The sequence below is a fragment of the Caenorhabditis remanei genome, chromosome IV, assembly GCF_010183535.1.
Source record: "Caenorhabditis remanei strain PX506 chromosome IV, whole genome shotgun sequence".
Lineage (NCBI taxonomy): Eukaryota > Metazoa > Nematoda > Chromadorea > Rhabditida > Rhabditidae > Caenorhabditis > Caenorhabditis remanei.
The window spans coordinates 82548-105319 of record NC_071331.1 but is presented as its reverse complement, the minus strand read 5'-3'; the positions used below and the strand labels follow the sequence as shown (position 1 = coordinate 105319).

Below are 22772 nucleotides of genomic sequence, written 5' to 3'. Positions count from 1 at the left end.
AAAACTTTCATTTTCTTGAGAGCAAGCTAATCTCAGTTAGCTGTTGTTGTTGTTAACACAATATATACGTATAATTAAATTTGGGATGATTTCGGATTTGGGGGAGAGACACGAGAGGGAGGAGGTGATGTTGATAATGAGAGGGGGTACACTGGTGAGCTAATGTGGACAAGAGAGCAAAAATTAAATAAGGGGAAAGGAAAACAGGTTAACACTTTTTGGAAGAGCGTCCACCAACGTTGAAGATTTTCAGCCAATAGTTGATGTCGGAACTTGCGATTCGAGAGTTGTTCATCTGAAAAAAGAAACAATATGATTCGAACTAGGATTTCATCGTCTGATCACGGCGTATAGCTCAGAATCCAATTGATCTACCTCACGTGACCCTCGTGATAGTTTTTCATCAGAAGACCCAAAAAAGAAAGCAAATTTTCTAAGAATATAAAAGTTTTGGTTTGCCGCCAAGAAGACTTATGATCCAATCCAAAGAACCTTTGTTTCTCTACGTCAAGCACTATTCGAACACCGATCTGCGTCAAAGATCTTTTTGTTACCCGATCACTGCTATTCCGAAATCTGACGACACTGAAAAGTGTCGACACAATGGAAAGGATTAAACCAGCAATTTTTATCTGACGTCTTGGCCTTTCCGAGAGTTTAATATCTCACCAAGGTATCCGTGTGTTCTTCGTTACAAAAGTGAAAAATTAATCCATCGACACGATCAATGTCGACATCACACAAATCACAATGATTCACCAATCCAAATGGAAAACTTCTGATTGCCACGTGGCGAAGACCGGATCGTTCCATTGTTCGACAGCAAATGTTGCGAAGACGTTGAAGATTGAACTGCTTTTCGGTGTGACTCAACGGTGACATTCTTGATGACGTGGATTTTGATCGATGGAATAAAGGCATTGTGATGGTGATACCAAGTGAACGGAATAGACGGCGAAGATCATCATTTGAAATTGAAGTGAGTCGATCCAAGTGACATTTGTCGTAGAGGACGTGACGAAGGACACCGTTACGAGTGCAGATATCAGTATGGCACCAACGACAAGTGGTTCGATATTCAGAATCTTCGAGGACAGGGAATGAAATCCGGATTTTGTCACGAACGTAGTTGAGAACTGATATCAAGTCATCGCCTAGAAATAGAAATTGATGGAATTCTAATAGTAATTCGATACCTGAATATGAGAAATCGTCTTTCACCACGTCGACTGGCTTATAACACAACGGGAAATCACTCTCCTGTAGAGACAACTTAGAGGGCTCTTTGTGCTTAATTTCTTTACAGTTCCCAGTTAGAAGTGGCACCAGAAATGATAACCAGTACTCCATGTCCCGACGAGATACTCCGAAGTAGAGTGCCTGGAAAAGAAGATTATTTGGGAGAGGGATTAGTAACGTACATTGTGAATGTGTTCCTCGGAAAAGATGTGTTTTGGGAAGGAGTCAAGGAATGTCGCATCGAATTCCACATTGCAGTAGTTACAACGCTGAAAAACAAAGATGATGAGATTTTACAAAAAATTACTAGATATTTCGATACTTGCAAACGTTTTGACACGGACCGGCGGTTAACTCGCTTAAAACGAAATGTTATGAGCTGAAAAATATACCAAAATGTAGATCTCGGCGAGTTCTATGCCTCTGACCTACTATGGACCGGACGGCGAATCGGTAATGTGCCGCGGGCCGGGGAAAGAGGGGCAAACACTCACTTGCTAGTAGATCATTTGCTATTTTCCCGTTTGCTATTGAGTCTCACTTGCTATAGAGGATCACTTGCTATATTGGACTCACTTGCTATGAAATTTCAACATTTCAGGGTCTCATATGCTATTAAAAGTCTCACTTGCTATTCGAAATCTCACTTGCTATTTTTTGGATCGTTTGCTATTTGCAGGGTGATTTTTCCAGTTTTTGATTTTTGTCGGCGCTTGTTCCACACTTGGAAGCTTGTTATTATTGTGACTTCTGCATGTTTCGAGCTCACATGGAATGTATTTTGACTGCCCACCCCTAAAGTACCGATTTTTGTTTTGCGTATTCGATGAGTTTTGAAAAAATGAGTCACAAAATGAGTCAGAATGGGTTTTTCTGTGACGTAACCTCGTTTTTGGAAAATTAAATTTTTTCGAAATTTTTTTTTTCATAAATTTTTTGGTTATTTCTCCGGTTTGTTCAGAAAATGAGTTAGTAACATAATTGTAGCAGATTTCATGTAGTTTTTGACCAAAATATGAAACTTGTGAAAAAAATTTTTGGTCCTGAAAAAGGTGAAAATGTGATTTATCATAGAACTCGGTAATTTTGCTTATAAGCTCAATTAATTGAATTGCGGTTTTGAACTATGAAGTGAGAAACGACTATTTCTCTGTACATTTTTGTTGATCGACAACTAGCCCTGAGCTCAAAAATTGACCGGTAAACATGAAACTTCGTGAGTAAAATGCTCAAACCTAGCATATCATTTTCTTAGTTGATTAGTTTTTTGTAGGACCCCTCCCTGGGTTACTGTAGCTCATAGAGACTCAGTCACGTTCAATATAGTACAACAGTCCAGGGAAGACCCGCATCAAAAAACGGCCAACTACAAAATTGAAGTACAAGGATTGATCTGTTCATGCACAAAGTTTCAAAACTTTTTCTCAATTTCTGAGCCTGTACCATCGTCTCAAACTTTTTCTTTGACTTCCTCTCGACACCTCGCTAGTCACTGAGAGGAGACTTGTTAGATTAACAGAATACATTTTTTTATGTTTAAGGGGCTAGTCCACCTTATTTTCTAATATTCCTCGGTGGTTTCGAACAAAGTATTTATACTTTGATGAAATCATAGATCGAAACGGAAATTCAATTAATTGAGCTTATAAGCAAAATTACCGAGTTCTACGATAAATCACATTTTCACCTTTTTCAGGACCAAAAATTTTTTTTCACAAGTTTCATATTTTGGTCAAAAACTACATGAAATCTGCTACAATTATGTTACTAATTTTCTGAACAAACCGGGAAAATAACCAAAAAATTTATGAAAAAAAAATTTTTTCGAAAAAATTTAATTTTTCAAAAACGAGGTTACGTCACAGAAAAACCCATTGTGACTCATTTTTTCTTGGCAAAACTCATCGAATAAGCAGAACAAAAATCGGTACTTTAGGGGTGGGCAGTCAAAATACATTCCATGTGAGCTCGAAACATGCAGAAGTCACAATAATAACAAGCTTCCAAGTGTGGAACAAGCGCCGACAAAAAGCAAAAAACTGGAAAAATCACCCTGCAAATAGCAAATGAGCCAAAAAAATAGCAAGTGAGATTTCGAATAGCAAGTGAGACTTTTAATAGCATATGAGACCCTGAAATGTTGAAATTTCATAGCAAGTGAGTCCAATATAGCAAGTGATCCTCTAGAGCAAGTGAGACTCAATAGCAAACGGGAAAATAGCAAATGATCTACTAGCAAGTGAGTGTTTGCCGGAAAGAGGTCAAAACGCAAAAATTGCCAAAAAAGCCATTCTAGTCCGGCCCACAGCACATTAACGATCCGCCGTCCGGCCTGTAGTAGGTCGCCGACATGCACTCGCTGAGATCTACTTTTGGTGTTTTTTCCAGACCATAATATTGAGTTTTAAGCGAGCTATGCGCCGGCCCGGTTTGCAAGTATGTTTGAAACATTACCGTCTTGCCAGTTGGTCCAAAACGCCGACTGCGCAAACTCTTCGGAGTCTTATTATATTGATCTTCAAACTGACGGAAGAAAAGAGCTGCTTCCACATCTGAAAACGGTATATACATTGCAACGAAAATCTACTCAAAACCTCACATTCACAAGTGTCAATCGAATTTTTAAGTGACGTTGGAGTCAACAGAGGAATGGTTTGCAGAACTGCAACTGTACTTTTCAAGCTCTCGAATGCTGTTGGAATATCGACGTCATCGAAGAAAGATGGTTGTTGTCTCAATTCAAAAACATCTTTTGCCAGATAATGGAAGTTTCTTGTCTCGTAAGACAACTCGATTTCATTAGTTATCTTTTTAATACAGTGCATATCAATGTAGGAGAATAGACGATTCTTTGCGTAGCTCTGGAAGCATTTTCGTTGAGAGAAGAGATTTTCGTGGAGTGAAGTCTTACACGTTGAATATGAATAACACTGATGAAGTGTAGGAGCATTTCTTTCGAGTCGTCGAAATCAATATTACAAAGTTTACATGGATGTGGGTAAATATTGAGGAAATGAAGGTAACCATTCACTACAATGTCTTCATAGTTCTGGATATTGTTGCGAGCATGAACCATGGAACGAATAGCGATGTGTACTGCAATAGTTACATTTTAACGGATCTCTGGTCAAGAACTATTACTTTGAACAGGTTGCGGTACCCAGTCACTCCATGAATGTTCGAACGGAACATACGTGTCTGGGTGTTGGCGACGACGATTCAGAAGGGCACGGCGATCCATGTAGATGTTGCACATTCGTAGCACGTACGTGGCTTCTGTGTCGCGTTCAGACCCAACTCCGCAATCCACTTCATCAACGCCGTTCTCGAGTTGAGTGTAGTCTAGATTCAATGTGGAATCGTTGTCACTGAAATTATAGCTGAATTGTGAGCGCCAAGAAAAAAAACCCCACAAAGAAGAGGTGTTCAACTGAATAGTCACATCTAAATCAGTTCGATCGAATGTTGTCTCCAAAATCGATGATTCATCACAGAACATTACTTTGGTTTTTGACTTCAATTTCTGGTTCACAATATCATCTGGAAAAGCAAGATAATAGTATTCGGAAATCGTTGCACATACCGATAAGATGCGGTCGACCTTCTTTATCGTAGATCAAAGTTCCGGCCGGAAAGTACTTTAGAAACCATTTATCAAATGCTGAGGTTGAGTAAGGACCCCTGGAAGAATTAACAGCTATTTCACCGGTTTTGATAACATTTACTTACTGAAGGTCACCTGTCGCGTCGAGATAGTAGTACATTTTATTAATTATTAGTGAAACAGGGCGAATAGGAGAAAGAGATACAGACTGACAGGGATTCTAACATTTTCTGAGGAAGCAGCGACATTTTTTTTCGGGGTTCCCGGGGTAGATTGAATTTTCGTAGATCATTCTTTTTTATGTTTGGCAAAATTTGGGACTGATTTTCGCCTTTTTTTTAAGTATTTTCTTTCGACCGAAATTTATTATTTTCTATAATTTTCCACTAAAAATAACTTTAATTTGTGAAAACCAAAATTCCGCAGCAGAGAAGATAAAATTCAAACTTCGCTGAAGGCGCAGGGTTTTCCACGAGGAGTACACGGACTGGCGGACTAGAAAACTTCCTATCAGACCGCCCACTGTTTTTTTTGGTGCACTAACGCTTTGGAACTGTTGCGTTTTGGAACTGCTACGCTTTGGAACTGCTGCGCTTTGGAACTGCTACGCTTTGGAACTGTAACGTTTTGGAACTCCTTTAGCCTTAGAGCGCGCTTGCATTGTTCCATTCAATTTCAGATTTTAAGCCAAATCTTAAATATTTTTTTCTCATTTTCTATCAAAAGAGTTGGTATTTTTACTTTTTTTGATAGAAATTGAAAAAAAATATTGAAAATATGGCTTAAAATCTCCTATTTGAGTGGAAAATGCAAGCGCGCTCTAAGGCTAAAGGAGTTCCAAAACGTTACAGTTCCAAAGCGTAGCAGTTCCAAAGCGCAGCAGTTCCAAAGCGTAGCAGTTCCAAAACGCAACAGTTCCAAAGCGTTAGTGCACCGTTTTTTTTCTTTAAAAATTTTTCAGCTGTTTTTTCAAAGTTTCTAGTGGAACAAAAAGGTTTTCGCTGTATTTTTCTCGATTTCCGGGGCCCGAAAATCAGCTAAAACCTCCTAGTTTTTCGTAGACATTTTTACCGTTCGCTTTGAGACGAACAGCGTCGAAAAGCGTGCGTCAGCGAAAAATAGGTGTTCGCTGGCGCATGCCTTTTTCGCCGTCGCATACTTCTTCTTTTTTTAGATTAATAAGGTAAATGGCACTGCCGACGGGTACACAACCAACACTTTCCAGAGAGGATGAATCTCAAATTTGGAAGTTCATTCACAGGTTCGTGTGTTATAGTTTTTAAATTTCGATTCATCCCAATTTTTAGAGAAGTTTGTACCAATGGAAGCTACAAAGAAGTCAAACCATCTCTTCTCATGAAATATATTGAAGAAAGTGGCACTGATTTCGATGCCGAGCACCTCTTCAAAATGTGAGCAGTAACTCTTGAAATCAATAAAAGCCATATTTTTTCAGCTATAACACTATCATGGTACACGATTTATATAACGCAAAACTTTCTTCGCTCGAGGTTCTCGAACTATACAAGTCGCTGAAGATTACGATCACTCAAAATGTTCTAGATGAAATGGAGAGACGTTTTGATGCATGGCTGATTCTAAATGCCGAAAATCGGCTTTACACCTGGCATTATAATGTCCCCGATGTCATGTTTGGGAATCGATCAAATTTGATAAAACCAGAAGTGATGGAAAATGCAGAAAAACCAGTTAATGAAGAAGAAGAATATGGTCTCGAAGACATGACTCCGTGAGTTTCACTGTTTCAGACCTGTATTTAAATCTGTGAAATTCAGAAATCAATCAAATAATGAGTCAGCAACAGAGCAACCTGCAGATCCACTCGAAATAGAAATTTGGAAATATATCGGCGAAAATTTCGACGAAATTACTTCGGAAAAGCTGGCATCTCTGCAGTTTTGGGAAAAGATGCTAGCTGAAAAGGAAGATATGAAGCAGTTTAACAAATCAGCATTCCAATTACTCCGTCTTTTCCAAGGAACACTTTTGGAAACTGGATTCTGGCGTCAGAAGTTCAATGTGAAAAGAAAGTTGAAAATGATCAAAGAAATGAGACTGCACTTGGATTTTCATAAATATAGTTGGTTCTGGATCAATGAACAGGTCCAGTTGGAAAGATCAGAAGAAGGTTATCTCATTTCTTGGAAGTTTATGAACGATGAGTTGAACGATGAGAATGAGCAACTAATTGAGAATGAGCAACTAATTGAGAATGAGCAAGAAATTGTGAATGAGCCAGAAATTGAGAATGAGCCTGAAATTGAAAGACCTAATAAAGAGGAAAAAGAAGAGAAAGAATCAATAAATATTACTCCAAAAATACTGAGAAGAAAGAGTGCACCGGTGAAATCGAGAGAGTCAATCTCAGTTAATTATACTCGTAATAATAGTTCATTTTCTGTTACAAGAAATGTGAAAACTGAAGTGGAAAAAACGAGAAATCCGTTCACTAAAAAAGAAGACTGGAATGCCTGGAAATACGTTTTGAAGCGTATTCTCGAGGTGGAAGCCGACGATAAGACCCTAAAAAAAGAAGAAGTGAAACCGAAAGGGTTAACGTTTTGGCTGGATTATATTTCGTATTCAAATTCCGATCGAACTGCTGATAATTGGTGTTCACAGTGAGTATTTATATGATTAGGTTCAGTTTTATGCATTTATTTATACTTTTTTCAGCTTCCGTAAAATAATGTGCAGAGAACTTCATTACACAAAGTTCAGCAGAGCCAACATTCTCAAGTTATATGCTCACCTGAATCTCAAAGTGGGCAAAGAATTGGAAAAGTTGTTAGTCAATGAGTTAAGCAGATAGTTTTGGAAATTTTGATTTTTCAGTCTGGAAAAGAAGTTCAAAGCCATTATTATACTTGATTCGAATACATTCGTCGAGTCATGGGTCTTCAGAGATAAATATCCGGGACCTAATGATCACGAAGACGAAGATATAGAATCAGAAGACGACGAGGAAGTCAAGAATGAGAGCGATGTCGACAAGAGTGATGATGAAGACGACGTCGGCCAGGACGCTTCCACTTCAGATAAGCGTTCAGCCAAAAACGACCGTCGTAAGAGCACTAATCAAAGACGCTCACGTATTGAAATCGATTCTGATATGGATTCTGATGCAGACAGTGTTATGGAGTCATTGAGGAGCCAGAAAAGGAGACGTTATGAGAAAGAATCCTCGGAAGAAGATGAAAGTGATATAGAGAATAGATCGAGAAGAAACAGCAAAAAGGAATCTCGTCCAGCTGTTGAAACTTCAAGTAGCTCAGATGAGGATGCACCAGCTAAACGAACTCTTCGTCCTAAGAAAAAATCTGGGGGGAAAAATAAGGTATCCTACGAATATGATATATCATATCGTTTTCCTAAAATTTAGGAAAAAAGTATTTAGGACCTAAATGTTTTTTTCAGAACCCCATCTCGTCTTCTGGTCGCGGTCGCCCCCGCAAAGATGGTCCAGCAAGTAGAACTCGTGGAAAAACCCAGAATTAGAATAATAATAATATACCAACGATACTCGGTTACTTTGTAATGTGTTTTACCCTGTTTCACTGTCATCAGATTAAAAAAATGATTAGTGTAAATTATTGTTCAGATGGTCTTCTTCATCTCGTAGAATTGGTGCTCGATCCGAATTTTCAGCTGCTGCTCTCACAAAAACAACTTTTGGAGAGTGCAAGTAGGAGAATCGAAGTTCAATGAAGAAAGTGATGATGAAAACGTGAAAGCAAACTGAAAAGTATCGTAATAAAGTTATATATAGGGAGGCGATTGGCTCTTACTTGCAATAATCCATAAACTCGCTTCTAATAACCATGCGGGCGACAAATTTTTATCATCTTTCACGAAACGGTCTGAAAAAGATGAGAGACTTGAAAATTTTTTAAAGAAGTGGCTTACAGAAAACAAAAGCAACGGTCTCAATAAGAACAATTGTGAAACGAAAAATGCAAACTCGTAGAGTACACATACGTGGCACAAGTGCCCATGTGAGCACTGCTTGTGACCATGCATACAGTAATCCAGCACTGAATGCAATTGTATCTGCCCAGTCGTGAACAATCGATAACTCTGGATCCTCACAATGAGCAATTACTGTGATACAGAGAGCGGCGAAGAAACCGATTCCGGCGATCACAGTTGACATAACTCGCCAAGCAGAGTTTTCCCAACCTAATCTATGAGCATAGTACTCAACTGTTTGGCGGTGGCGAATATATGCAATTAACATCACTAAAAAGGAATGGTTTTAGCTATTTTAGAAGTGATTCCTCACAAAACTCACATAAAAACGCCGAATAGCTTACGAGATGTGCAAAAACGCATTCACCAAATAGTGATGCATCCCGAGAAGCTAGAAACGGCAAAATATGGGGATACGATTTGAGAAGTGATACGAAGAAATATCTGGAATATTCCCTACTATCAGTTATAGTTTAATAAAATATTACTTAGTCGCAGTCGCCGATATCGCACATAGGCCGTAGAATATTGGTATCAGCCAGATTTTAGTGAGAACCATTTGAGAAAAAAAATGAAATAAGGAAGAGATGAGAGTTATGAAATAGGAATGAATGGAGAGAGGCGGGTGTGTAAATAGTGATAAGAAAGGAGAAAAGTTATCTATTTTATTGAAATTTTTTCAGGAAAAGGAGTAGTTGTTATTAAATTGGGAATTAAGTGGTTGCCCGTAATAGTGAAAGTAAAATCTAATGGTGAGAGTGACAGGGGGAAGGAGAGTGACAGGGGAAGAGTGATTCACATTATAAACAAAGCTCTTATTATTTCAGTAAATTGAATCATTTTTTATCTATTCTTGCTTCTTGGTTGGTGAACGCTTCTGAATGTAGGCTTTGTAGAAGAATTTGGCGAACAGGAACAAGTAGCTGATGTACATGAGACCTCCGATTGACAACACATTCCAGCTGACAGCACATCCTGGCACCGAGTCGGCCGACTTAATGAACACCAAATGTCCGAAAATGTAGCAGGAAATGACGAATTGAACGATTTGAATGGTAGTGATGAACTTGGCGACTGGACGTGGAGTCTGGATGTTCAAGGCGCGGACGGCGAAGTAGCTGAAATTTGAGAGATGAGGTAAAAAGTGTAATCAAAACGGAAAACTACTTACAAGTACATGATAGTGTGAACAGTGAGGTTAAGTGCCAATGACCAACGAGCCCATGCTTGATGCTCGGAGTAAGTGACAACAGCGTAGACAAAAGTGAGAGCATGATGGTACCAGTGCATGAAGATAACTGGCTTCTTGCGGAGAACCAAGAACATTGTGTCTCCGAGTTCTGGTGCCTTTGACATCACAAATGCCCATCCCCAGAATCCGGTGGACGCATCGGTGTAGTAGCTCTCGTTTTGGCAGTAGGAGGCTGGAATTAGTTGTAATTAGTGAATTTGCTATGAAAAATGGATTTTAAAAGCAAAAAACTCACCAACAAATCCATCTTTCCAGAAAACGCCGAGAAGCTCTGGAATAAGTTTATAGGCGGCAATTCCAGAGAACAATGAGAATCCGAAATTCCAAAGAGCAAGTGTATTCTGGAGATCGAATGGTTTTCGGTGTGCCATCACTTTTTGTCCGAGATAAATTGTGATAAGATACCCGATCATGATCTGGAATTTTCAAAAATAAAAATATAATAAAAATTTCAAAACTTACTTTATAGGAGAGTGGAACGAAAGTAGACATGTATGAATCTGTCTGTTCCAGACTCCATGGCTTTGTCAGAACATCAACTAGTGAAGCAGCTGGGCTAGTTTCTGTTGCTGTCGCCATTGTTATTACCTGAAAAACAGAAAAAAAATGAAGAATGAATAAAATTAAACCAAGAAAGAATCACGGAATGATTAAAACAAGGACAATACATTTCAATAGAAAATTTCGAATTGCTTATCATCTGGCGTCTCCGCCGGTTCTTTTATTTGCAAGTCTCACGCCATTTTGCGATGTGATAACCGGCCATGGGAGAGAGGCGAAAATTTGAGATAAATTGATAGTTTTTTGAGGTTTATGGGGGGAAATGTGATAGAAGAATAGGGCAGAGTTCGATTTAGAAAGAGCAAAGTCAGTTTTTTAATGGGAAATTTTATTGTTGCACACTTTTTTCGAATAGAAAATGAGGAAAAATTAAAAAATGTCCGGTTCGCCCCAAAAATGTGAAAAATGCAAATCTGCCCCACCGCACCTATTTTTTAGAGGGAGTTTAAATATTAAAATACAGTAATCTTGCTAAAACATTACTAAACATTTAGCTCTTATTTAGAGAACTCAACTGGATAATTTCGAAAACAAAATCCTCAAGAACTGCAAAACTCTCATCAGTACCCCCCCACATAGACATATTTGCCCTGAGAGGGTGCGCGTAGGCTTCATAGAAATAGAGAGTTGTATAAACATATAGTGTAGAAATTGGAGAGTACGAGGGGAAAGAGGAGAAAGTGCATGTTTAGTAAACATGTGAAAAGTGGTTATGTTTTGGGAGAGAAGGGTTCGTGTAGTCTAGAGAATAAGAATATATTTTACTTTCAAAAATACGTTTGCTTTTTAAAATGTTTATTCCGGAAAGTCACGGAATGCCAGGAAAGGTTATGGGCATAGTACAAACCATTTTTGCTCTTTTTTCTAAATTGTGAATAGGTCCATTATAAACCTGAAAAAAACTAACAAAAGTTTGAAGCAAAATACCTCGACTTACCTTAAAGATGCATCATTTTTTTAAACCAAAGTTATGATTTATAAATATCGAACTATACTTTGTTAGTTGACAACTTTTCGCTATCTCTTTTGGGAACCAAGATATACCGCTTTGAACGAACACCGCTGGGTGCATCTCTATTATATGTTTTACGGCTCCGTAAAACCTGTAATAGAGGAAAGATTTTAAAGAATCCTAGGCCTCGGCAGTTTTAAAAATATGAAAACTTTTTTAACTGAAAAATTATATTAATATTAAGCTATATTTTATCTGTTAGCAGCTTTTTTATATTGCTTTTGGGAACCGAGATATTCCGCTGCGAACCGGCACCGCTAGGTGCGCCTCTATTACATGTTCTACGGTAGACAAGCCTTATTAAAAAATAATTTACAGGAAACCGAAGTCGGGTGACGACTATGCAAAATACTTTGGGGGTTTATTTCTTGTCATTTTCTAATTTCTCGTTATCCTCTCATCCGAGATATTTGTATTTCAGTTTGTTCCATTTGTGGAGAGAATCGTACGAGAAGTGGGCTGATAAGAGTGATGGCGTGTTGAGGAGAACAGAGAGATGAAAGTGAAAAAAGAAGAGAAAACGACCTTCGCCCCTGCGAAAGTCAAACACATGAACATATGATCATTGGGAAAGATAAAAGCATAGACTATTATTTTAGTGTAGTCGATAAGGGTTCATCAATATCTTTTTTATGGTTTCCCATTCTTCTGTCAAAAGGGAAAAGTTCATGATTCCGATATTCACTACAGAGTCCATGTTTAATTCACGTGCAGAACTGAATTTATTATCAATTCTGCTTTTTCAACCAATTTGGGATTAAAATGAGAGGAAGAAAAGAATGTAAACATTCATAAAGACAGTTTTTTATTAAATTCGAAAGGGAATCTAGTGGAAATGAATATTTGAAAATTCAACTAGACCTTGATAGACAGATTAATGACATACGTTTAAACTGGCGGAAGAGGTGTACTGCCATTGAAGGTGTGGAAAACCAAAGAGTGAAACTAGTTTTTATGGTTATTCTCTTCTCTTTTCGAATTCGTTACTGTTTCGGTTCCAAAATGGATACGCCGTTAAGAAGGAATTGGAATGGAAGCTTGTACATGATATACAGTACTGGGCAAAAACAGGGGTGTGCGGACAGGAAAATTTCGGAATTTCGGACACTAAAAAATGTCCGAGTTTCAAAATTTCGGAATTTCGGAATCTCGGAATTGTCCGAATATCAAATTTTCGGACTTTCGGAATCTCGGAATATTCCGAATTTCGGATTTTCGGAATTTCGGAATGTCGGAATATTCCGATTTTCGGACTTTCGGAATTTTTTTTCAACAGATTGTCCCATTTACCCATATCGAATGCTGAAAACCGTTTTTTTTTGTTAAAAAAAACACTGCGAAAAGACGAAAATTTTAAAAAAACCGCCTGAAAACTGCGGAAAAAAATCTGTTCGAGACCCGTCATGAAAAGTGCGCATGCGCCTTTAATACAGTACTTTCTCTTCCATTCCGAATTTTTTTCGGAACGTTCCGATCGGAATTTCATTCCGAAATTTTTTTTTCGGAATATTCCGATCGGAATTTCGTTCCGAATTTTTTTTTCGGAATATTCCGATCGGAATTCCGTTCCGAAAATGAGCCGATTTTCGGAATTTTTCGGAATTCCGAATTCCGTTCCGCACACCCCTGGGCAAAAAGATATGAACTTGAGCCGTTTTCAGAGTTGAAATTGTCCAACTTTGAGAGTGTGTCGTGGTAATTCTGATTGTCACACCTAGTAGGTTTTTAATGAAACATAGAGCTACATTTTTGTAGTGCACAACTTTTTTGTACAAGGACTCCCTAGAGAGTTATGGTCATTTTAAGGGACAGCTCATAAAATCGCACTATTTTGCACAGATATGTGACGATTTTAGAGAGAATTTACATTATCAATATGTAACTTTCGAGGGAGTGCTCGTACAAAAAACTTGTCAACTACAAAAATGGAACTCTACTTTTGATCTGTATGATTCATTAAACATCTACTCAATGAGACAATCAAAATTACCGTAACACACTCTCAAAGCTGAACAATTTCAACTGAAAACTGCCAAAGTTCATAACTTTTTGCGCAGTGCTATAGTTTTAATAAAGTTTCCTGAAAGGTGATAAACAAACAAATTGATAGAAGAACAACAAAACAAAACAACGGTGATTATCCTCTGGAAGCTCCACAGTCTCCTGCCGCACATGCGATTCCTGCTTTCATTCCCATGAATACGCCATCACTCAGAAGCTGAAAAACAATTAAACACTTTCACATTTATTTTTATCTGTAGAAAATTAAAAGATTAACACTTACAACATAGTTTACGTAACCGAATCCTTCTATAAATGCCTGACTGGTACCGTTTGGTTTTGTTGTGGCAGTTGGAGAGATACTGTATACCTACAAAATAGCATTTTCATGTTTTAAAAGATAATTGAAAACACTCACATCAAGCTTCGTGGGTTTCATATTGCAGAACATTCCAGTGATGTGCACATTTTCAGTCTTTCCATCTTCATCAAAGTGATAACTGAAAATTGAAGAATGTTGAAAACCTCGAGTAAACTTTTTTTTCTTGAGAATAAAGCACTCCATCTTTATCACACTTACATTGGACTTTTTGTGTTATTGTGAAAAGTGAACTGAGCGAAAATCTCATGGAAAGTTTGGGAGGTCAATGTGGCGGTAATATCACAAGCAGTTATTTGGTAAATAAACAGAACACCTATCAAGGCATTTTTAGTACTGAAGGAATGCATATGGAAAGAAGAGAAACACAAAGTGAAACGATTGATTGCTTATATCCCATTTTATAGGTCAACGTCTCGATCGGTCACAGGATTTTGATCAGTCATCGTCATTATCGAGGAGTGTTCTACATTTATTCACGGAAAAAGAAACTTTTCAAAACATTAAACAGGAGAAAAAGTGGTTTATTACAATCAGTTCATACAAGAGCCTAAACCTTTTGGCAGTGAGAGGAAAAAGAAAAAGTAAAAATTATCGCTGAGAAAGTGGTATTTTTTATTAAGAACTTTGCACGGTACCCGTCGTTCAGTTCCTTTTTAAGCTCTGTATCCAGCATCTTGAGAAGCGGCTTCTGGGGCAGCCTCCTCTTGGGCAACTGGCTCTGGGGCTTGCTCTGCTGGTTGCTCTTGTGCTGGCTCTTCAGCGGCTGGAGCTGGGGCAGCAGCGGCTTCATCTCCGTATGAGTTTTGAGCATCACGTCTGACTCTGTATCCAGCATCTTGGGAAGCAGCTTCTGGGGCAGCCTCCTCTTGGGCAACTGGCTCGGCAGCTTGCTCGACTGGAGCTGGCTCCTCGGCGGCTGGTTGTTCGGCAGCAGGGGCTGGGGCAGCAGCGGCCTCATCTCCGTAAGAGTTCTGGGCTTGTCTCTTGGATCTGTATCCGGCATCTTGGGATGCGGCCTCTGGAGCGGCTTCTTCTTGGGCAACTGGCTCGGCGGCTTGCTCTACTGGTTGTTCTGGAGCGGCAGCAGCTGGCTCTTCGGCGGCTGGAGCTGGGGCAGCGGCGGCTTCATCTCCATAAGAGTTTTGAGCTTCACGTCTAACTCTGTATCCAGCATCTTGGGAAGCGGCTTCTGGGGCGGCCTCTTCTTGGGCAACTGGCTCGGCGGCTTGCTCAACTGGAGCTGGCTCTTCAGCAGCTGGCTGTTCGGCGGCTGGAGCTGGAGCAGCGGCAGCCTCGTCTCCGTATGAGTTCTGAGCATCACGTCTGACTCTGTATCCAGCATCTTGGGAAGCGGCTTCTGGAGCAGCCTCTTCTTGGGCAACTGGTTCTGGGGCTTGCTCTACAGGTTGCTCAGCAGCTGGTTGTTCGGCAGCTGGAGCTGGGGCAGCAGCGGCCTCATCTCCGTAAGAGTTCTGGGCTTGTCTCTTGGATCTGTATCCGGCATCTTGGGAAGCAGCTTCTGGGGCGGCCTCTTCTTGGGCAACTGGTTCTGGGGCGGTCTCAGCTGGTTGAGCTGGCTCAGCAGCAAAAGATTGTTCTGGAGCAGCCGCAGCTGGAGCTGGAGCAGCCTCATCTCCGTAGGAATTTTGAGCTTGACGCTTAGCTGCAAAGTGGGGAGTTAGTCTTGTTAAGATTTTATAGTATATAGTTTTTACTTTAGTCAGAGAATCATTACTTGTTTAATATGAACTACGCAAAACAGATTAAGGTTTTCCGATCATCCCAAGGACTATTCAATTGTCTAGATTTGAAGGTAAGACTTGAAGAAGATATGTATCTAATTGACTTACTTGGATGGGCAAAAGCCACAGCGATGAGAGCGGCGACGATGATTATTCTCATGGTTACCTATAAGAAGGAAAAATTTCAAAGAAAGTTAAGAATCAAAAAGTATAGTGAGAAGACGGGGAGAAGAACCTTTGAAGACCAGAGAAGGTAAACTGAGAACGAATTGCTAGAAGGAAGCAGAAGGTGCTTGTGCCGAATCAACCGTGACCCGTCGTCCTTATAAACGGTTGGATGGTGCCGTCGTCGTCAACGTCGTCGAGGCCGATCCCTCCCCTCCCACCCCTTTTTTGTTGGGGTTTCTGTTTCCGCAATTTTTTTCCGTCGCATTTCTTTTCTCGATTCTCCACCTCCTCTTTCAATCGCTTTTTGGGGTTGCCAACCGACCACAGAAAAAGTTTACGTCGTCTCGTTACGCAACCGGTTTAAAGGTTCGAGACGAAGAGGTCAGACGGAAAAAAAGTGAATGAAGATATAGAGACACAGACACGGAACATTAGAGTGGACATCTGAAGGAATGTTTACGTTTACTTTTTCAGTTTGGCAGCAAAAAAAACTTTTCGAAAGATTGGATATGATAAAAAGGTACCCGGAACCGTAGTTGCAGGAAGCTAGGGAATAGAAACGCAGAGTGCCGGTTCCAAGGACAATGCACCACTTGAAACCGTCACATAAACTCGTACAACTTACAACTTTTCAATGACCTTTGAAGTAAGATGGTTTTGTGAAATTGAAAAGTAGAGAAAGAAGAACAGGAACTAAAGGTCGACTGTCTTGTGAAAGGTGCTAATCTGCATAGGTTCAAAGATCAAGACTGACACATCTGGAAAAAAACAGATCATTTAACTTAGTTCGACATGAAATCGGTGTTGGTATGATAAAGGTTACATTTTTGTAACTTCAAAGCAAAATAATTACTTTAATGATAACCCTCTTATCCAGGATCTCAAATTGTAAAACAATCTTCTGGCCCAAAACAGTTTACGTAACTTTTGTTTGTGTCTCCAGTTTGCTGATCAGAAACCATTCTGCATCCGATATCAACACGGGTCAAATAGTTGCCCTTTTGTCTTGTTCTAGTTCTTTAACTGGAAAGAAACCATCTTGTTGGTGCTTTCGCACTCAAAGAATTTAATGGCACAAACAGTTTGGTGTTTTTTATATCATTTTGTTTTAATTAAACAATTCAAATTGATCGAATCAGTTCCAATGGTTCTCCGAAACTACAGTATCTTACAATTTTGAACAAATCACCTATTGACGGCTGTTAATTATCATCGTTTTTCCTCATCATCTTTGTTTTCGTTTCAATCATTCCTATCATCTATTTCATCCTTTAATCAGTTCCTTCTCTCGTTTGAAATCAAAAAGGTATGACCTGCGAAAATTTCTTTTCAGATCAATCAATCTGTACCAAGAAGAAAAAAGATTAAAAGTTTTGTACTTGTTTGTTCTTCCTCCTCTTCTTCTTTCTGCTTTTTTTCATTTTTTTTCCATTTCTGAGAAGATGACCTTCTTCTGTGTTCGTTCCAAGGAAAACATTATGGAAAATGAATAGTAGCAGAGAGAAAAGGTTTATGATCATTGAGTAAACTTTTTTCGCGGTTTTTTCCAATTTACGAGGAAATTTCCTAAACTGTATTGGGAGGGGGGAGAGAGTTTTCAAGGTCAGTTTTGATCCATCCACCGATTATATTTTTCGGGTCATCAAGAAGCAAATTGGCGAATTGAACTGTTTTCTGAAGGATAGGATTAGATACGAAAAGGTTTTTTATTTTTCTGATGACGATAGTTTGGATGCTATCTGTATCATCTTCTGAACATGTTTTGTGACCAATTGTACAAAGTTACTATGAACTTTGGTTATTATGTTCAAGCTGATCTCGTAATGGTGACTTCAATAACAAGTAGAGTATTGAGAGCAATCAGTTTCTTAGTATTTTATCAAGTTGCAGAAATGAAAACTGAAGAAACGGTTTGTTAGCTGTGGGATTTTATCCCGTCATGATTATTGTTGTTTGTACCCGAACCTACAAAACCAACTACGATGAACTTCGATGTTTTTTGATGGTATGTGAAGGTTACAAAAATGAAAAATTCCTTCAATCGAGTGAAGTGTCGTCATGATTTCATAAGATAGTTCAAATCACTTTTAAGAGTCTTTTTCTGGGAAATAGTTATACTCTCTTGATCAAAGTATTGTCAACTACAAAAGTTCATTTCAATTTAATCTTCACAACTGGGATGGTGTTATGTACAGAAACGTAGTTTTTTGCAGGTTTTCTAGAACAATAGCGTTCCGACTATGTGACGGTCCATAAAAAAGTACACCTTAGACATGACCTATCTATTTATGTTCTCAATTCATTGTTTTACGTTTTATGACTGTCCTTGTTCTAAATTGACAGCCCGGAACGTACATCGAAAACCTGACGAGTGAAATTTTCGAAAAACCAATTTACCAATATTTTTAAACCGTTCGGTTTGTGTTTTGATTTTTTTCTAACCAGTTTTTGTTTCAACTCGAAAAACGTTTCAGTTCTTTCTTTCCTCTCCTTCTCTCTCTTTGAAAAAATAGTCTTCCAAATTTTCAAATTACCCACTCTATCGACAATTAAACGGGCCAATTAGTTTCGCTTTTTGGGTCATGTGAAAAAAAGGACGAGAGAAGATTTGAGATCATTTATTACACAAGAAACTGTTGAAAAGGGGGGGGGGCACTAAGCGAAAAAAAAAGAAAAAAAAAGTTAATTCGAATTAGAAATAATTGTGACAAAAGACGAACAACTTTGAAAATTCTTGAGAGGTTCATGGGCAATACTCAGAAAAGTGAATATATATCATTTTCCTAGACGACACTGTCCCCACGAACAGAGCATTCCTTCGGCTCTGATAGCTGCTGGTCCTTGTTTTGGGAAGATTTTGTAGTAAATGGTCCCCATACCTTCCAAATGTGCTGATGTCTGGCCGACTGGATTGATACCTTTTTTGGGGAACGTTTCCCAAGACTGAGAATAATAAATAGATTATAAATATAATAAAGAATTGACTGAAAACTTTAAATTCTAAAGACAATCATGTTCTAATTTGGTCTAGCTATGTAAAAGTATCATTTTTCTGAAATATATGTTTTCGTGAAACTTACCTTCAATATAGTTGGTGCTAGATTACACATTGTTCCAGTAAACGTAAAGTTCTTGGTCTCTCCGTATTTTGAGAACTTGAAAATTTCAGACTCGGACTTATTATAGAATGTGAATTGTGCCCAAATGTCGCGATCCGTTTCGGATCTGACTTGAGCTTTGTAATTGCATGACTCCAGAATAGTAAGCAAGGCAAACAGCAGAACAATATGAAGAAGATGCATTTGTTGTCAGTCAACCACCAATATTGTGACAAGAAGGAGAATGGATATTAACGCATGTGAAATGTAAATAGGTTTATGGGTCAAGATGATATCATGCAACACATGAAATGAGAAAAGCCACAGTTACCGTGATGTTCACCGTCCTAGAATACAATAGCATGGCATCTGAATGTGGAAACTTTAACGGAACAATATCGATGATTTGTGAAGTTGGGAAATTGGAACTTGTGATCGGTACAAATACACCCCATGCTTCTAGAAAGTGGAAACACTTCTTCCATTGTCTTCATTGCTGTTTGACGGATTTCAGTAGGGTCTACTGTAGTTTTGGAGGCCTTAAATGAAATGCTGAACAAATGAGTTTCAAATAAGAAACGTACCTTTTTAATTATGTCGTACAGTATAACATCGTTACATTTCTCACCATCGAGATTATCTTCTTCTTGGCATTGGACCAACATAAGCAACAAAGTCAGGGAAAACAAATATAATAAATGCATGCTTCAAGTGACCTCTGTTCATTTTTCCTTTCTTTTATAGGTACTCGTGTTATTAGTACTTATTATTTTTTCAAATTTGTTATTATTACTACATGTTTTAGTAGTACTAAACGTGTTCCTACAAGAAACCAGAGAATTTTTAAATTTGTTGTGGACATCGTGACATAATGTCCGTCGTAAGAGAACAAGGTCTTCATGAATCAAAATACTTATTTACACGAGACTTGTCCAACAAAAACAAATAATTACACAACATCAGTTGATCTCGATAAAGAAGACACACGTAGAGGTCCCATTGAGCAACTGACCCCCGCCCTCCAGTCTCTTGTGTATTTATTTGCGAGAGTCTTTTCGATTGATTTTTTGGACGGACACTTAATAATGAAACGACTGAAAGAGGTCATCTGGATTTTGTTGATTTCAATTTGTACAGGTAATTTTGAAAAACAAACATTATGGTCATTGTTAATTGTGGGGAATCCTCATACAACAATAATAACTTTTAGGAACATCAACACCTTGTAACCCAAAAGTTTATGACGGTGCGTTCAAAAATTTGGTGTGCGTCTGCAATGCAACACTTTGCGATGAAATTGAACCGATTGGAGAAATTGGGGAAGGAAAGGCAGTGGTGTATAGATCAACATTGGATGGAGACAGATTGAAAAGGATGAGTATGAAGATGAAGGAGAAATTAGGAAAAGAGGAAACTGGTTAGTTGGAGGGAGAGAGGGACTGGTTGTGTCTGTCAAGTAGTGGACAATGTAGAAAAGATAACTTATTCTTTTTCCAGTAAATGTTACAATTTCAATTGATGCCAGTGAACGGTTCCAACAAATTTTTGGTTTCGGAGGAGCGTTCACAGATTCAGCCGGTGACCAACTTGCTGCTGTGTCTGAAAAACTTCAAGATCAGATATTGAATTCATATTTTGGAGAGAATGGACTTGAATACAATGTTGGCAGAGTTCCGATGGCCAGTTGTGACTTCTCAACTCATGAATATAGTTATGACGATGTTAAAGATGATTTTGAATTGAAACATTTTGCATTGGCAGACGAAGATTTGAAGCTAAAAGTTTGTTATTTGAAACCAAGTGGTGTTTAATTTAATTGAAATTCAAGATTCCATTTATTCAAAAGGCAATGGAAAAAACTAAAGGAAAACTGCAGTTGTTTGCAAGTCCATGGTCAGCTCCTGGTTGGATGAAAGTCACCGGAAGAATGCGAGGAGGGGGAGCTATGAGAAATGATGAAAAAGTTTATAAGGCTTATGCAAACTATTTTGTCAAGTAAGTTTGATTCTGACTTCTTTTGTTGAAAATATGAGATGTTTTAAGATTTTTCGAGGCTTATTCTTCTCATTCAATTCCATTCTGGGGACTTACAATACAAAATGAACCATCAACGGGAGCTGATATGACGTGGAGATGGCAAACAATGAATTACACTGCTGAAACAATGAGAGATTTTTTGAAAGATTTTCTGGGTCCACAGTTGAAAGGAAATAAGTTAACTGAACCATTAAAAGTCATGGTCTTGGATGATGGAAGAGGATTGTTACCAGGATGGGCGGATACTATATTTAATGATACTGAAGCTAACAAGTATGCTGATGGAATTGCTGTTCATTGGTACGGAAATTTGTATTCACCAGCTGTTCTTTTGGATATAACACAGAGGCATCATCCGGATAAATTTATTTTCGGAACTGAAGTGAGTTCTCTTTTTCTAGATTTTTCAAATGTTTTTGTTTTGCATGCTTTGTGGCTTTAACAAAATTATTTAACTCTATCTAACTACAGGCGTGTGCTGGTTATGCCGTTCACCATGGTCCAATAATGGGTGATTGGTTTACGGCAGAAAACTATGCTAGTGATATAATCAGTGATTTGAATCATCACTTTATTGGATGGACTGATTGGAATTTGTGTCTTGATGAGAAGGGCGGTCCCAATTGGGCTAACAATTTTGTGGATTCACCAATTATTGTGAATAGGAAAGCTCAGGAGTTTTACAAGCAACCAATGTTCTATGCAATGGGTCATTTTAGGTAAGTTATAGAAAATATAGTTCATTTATATAACTAGTTGTTGGATCTAGGCAACATTGTACTGTTTGGAACCGCCCGTTTCATCAATCCGTGTTTCAATCTGTTTGTTCGAGTTGTTATGTTGATACCTGTATGTTTCCAGGCATGCGCCGGTTATTTTGGGCATCACGGTCCAATAATGGGTGACTGGTTCCGTGCTGAAAGTTATGCAGATGATATCCTAACCGATTTGAATCATCACGTAACTGGATGGACTGATTGGAACTTGTGTCTTGATGAAACAGGCGGTCCCAATTGGGCGTACAATGTTGTGGACGCTCCAATCATTGTGAATCGAACTGCACAAGAGTTTTATAAACAGCCAATGTTTTATGCATTGGGTCATTTTAGGTGATTGCCTAGCTTGTTAATTGAATACGAAATTAAATAAATTTCAGTAAATTCTTGCCACGTGGATCAACTCGTGTCTTCACAAAAGTCGAAGGAAACTTAGCAGTATCGGCAACAAGTGTTGTTATTGAAGGAGGTCAACGTGCTACCGTAATCTTGTCAAAATCATCGAGTTCTCTCATGACTCGAGTAGTGGACAGTGCGACTGGATATTCTTTAGTCCTCAATCTCCCGCCGAGATCCATTCATACTGTTATTTGGAATAAGAGAAAGTAAACATTTGCAATAAATTTCTTCAGCATCTTCCCATCTTCATGTTTTTCAATAGATAATTATTTTTAATTATCTAAAAAGGTTCAACTTCGTATAACAAATACCACAATGCTATGAACTTAAGTTATAATCGTGAACTAACTACGTGGAAAACCTCGGCTGAAAAATTTCGTAAATTGATAAAGATCAAACGTGACACCGTGTTTCACAAAATCTAGAAAAAATCCCAAGCCAGAAAATATCAGTTTCACAGATCAGTTCTCAATTTGAAAGCAGTTCTGCTTGGTTGCGAAGAGTATAAGCA

At 38.5% G+C, this 22772-nt stretch overlaps 9 protein-coding genes across 9 annotated transcripts; 2 read left to right on the top strand and 7 right to left on the bottom strand.

Annotated features, from left to right (window-relative positions):
* Positions 1-208: 208 nt before the first annotated feature.
* On the bottom strand, positions 209-5003 carry GCK72_011958 (uncharacterized protein; the record flags this gene model as incomplete). The annotated part of the gene is made up of 10 exons (XM_053728772.1): positions 209-295; positions 670-1154; positions 1197-1380; positions 3694-3791; positions 3839-4100; positions 4151-4335; positions 4381-4607; positions 4653-4779; positions 4823-4920; positions 4969-5003. 10 exons carry the CDS (start codon positions 5001-5003, stop codon positions 209-211), a joined length of 1788 nt encoding a protein of 595 aa, XP_053583544.1.
* A 1027-nt stretch (positions 5004-6030) lies between these two features.
* On the top strand, positions 6031-8362 carry GCK72_011957 (uncharacterized protein; the record flags this gene model as incomplete). Its single annotated transcript, XM_003103474.2, has 7 exons — positions 6031-6104; positions 6151-6255; positions 6300-6593; positions 6640-7485; positions 7541-7651; positions 7700-8201; positions 8282-8362. The coding sequence occupies 7 exons, from the start codon at positions 6031-6033 to the stop codon at positions 8360-8362; spliced, it is 2013 nt and encodes a 670-aa protein (XP_003103522.2).
* An 82-nt stretch (positions 8363-8444) lies between these two features.
* Positions 8445-9392, bottom strand: GCK72_011956 (uncharacterized protein; the record flags this gene model as incomplete). Its single annotated transcript, XM_003103400.2, has 5 exons — positions 8445-8602; positions 8653-8724; positions 8771-9103; positions 9156-9277; positions 9322-9392. The coding sequence occupies 5 exons, from the start codon at positions 9390-9392 to the stop codon at positions 8445-8447; spliced, it is 756 nt and encodes a 251-aa protein (XP_003103448.2).
* Positions 9393-9680: 288 nt separating this feature from the next.
* GCK72_011955 (uncharacterized protein) lies at positions 9681-10664 on the bottom strand (the record flags this gene model as incomplete). The annotated part of the gene is made up of 4 exons (XM_003103407.2): positions 9681-9951; positions 10005-10257; positions 10321-10501; positions 10548-10664. 4 exons carry the CDS (start codon positions 10662-10664, stop codon positions 9681-9683), a joined length of 822 nt encoding a protein of 273 aa, XP_003103455.2.
* Positions 10665-13795: 3131 nt separating this feature from the next.
* GCK72_011954 (uncharacterized protein) lies at positions 13796-14388 on the bottom strand (the record flags this gene model as incomplete). Its single annotated transcript, XM_003103374.2, has 4 exons — positions 13796-13876; positions 13943-14029; positions 14078-14159; positions 14240-14388. 4 exons carry the CDS (start codon positions 14386-14388, stop codon positions 13796-13798), a joined length of 399 nt encoding a protein of 132 aa, XP_003103422.2.
* Positions 14389-14694: 306 nt separating this feature from the next.
* GCK72_011953 (uncharacterized protein) lies at positions 14695-15943 on the bottom strand (the record flags this gene model as incomplete). The annotated part of the gene is made up of 2 exons (XM_003103380.2): positions 14695-15704; positions 15892-15943. 2 exons carry the CDS (start codon positions 15941-15943, stop codon positions 14695-14697), a joined length of 1062 nt encoding a protein of 353 aa, XP_003103428.2.
* Positions 15944-18726: 2783 nt separating this feature from the next.
* On the bottom strand, positions 18727-19253 carry GCK72_011952 (uncharacterized protein; the record flags this gene model as incomplete). The annotated part of the gene is made up of 2 exons (XM_003103394.2): positions 18727-18894; positions 19032-19253. 2 exons carry the CDS (start codon positions 19251-19253, stop codon positions 18727-18729), a joined length of 390 nt encoding a protein of 129 aa, XP_003103442.2.
* Positions 19254-19396: 143 nt separating this feature from the next.
* On the bottom strand, positions 19397-19714 carry GCK72_011951 (uncharacterized protein; the record flags this gene model as incomplete). The annotated part of the gene is made up of 2 exons (XM_053728771.1): positions 19397-19588; positions 19634-19714. The coding sequence occupies 2 exons, from the start codon at positions 19712-19714 to the stop codon at positions 19397-19399; spliced, it is 273 nt and encodes a 90-aa protein (XP_053583543.1).
* Positions 19715-20134: 420 nt separating this feature from the next.
* GCK72_011950 (uncharacterized protein) lies at positions 20135-22471 on the top strand (the record flags this gene model as incomplete). The annotated part of the gene is made up of 8 exons (XM_053728770.1): positions 20135-20186; positions 20260-20466; positions 20547-20830; positions 20878-21044; positions 21093-21468; positions 21558-21743; positions 21948-22195; positions 22243-22471. 8 exons carry the CDS (start codon positions 20135-20137, stop codon positions 22469-22471), a joined length of 1749 nt encoding a protein of 582 aa, XP_053583542.1.
* Positions 22472-22772: the final 301 nt, after the last annotated feature.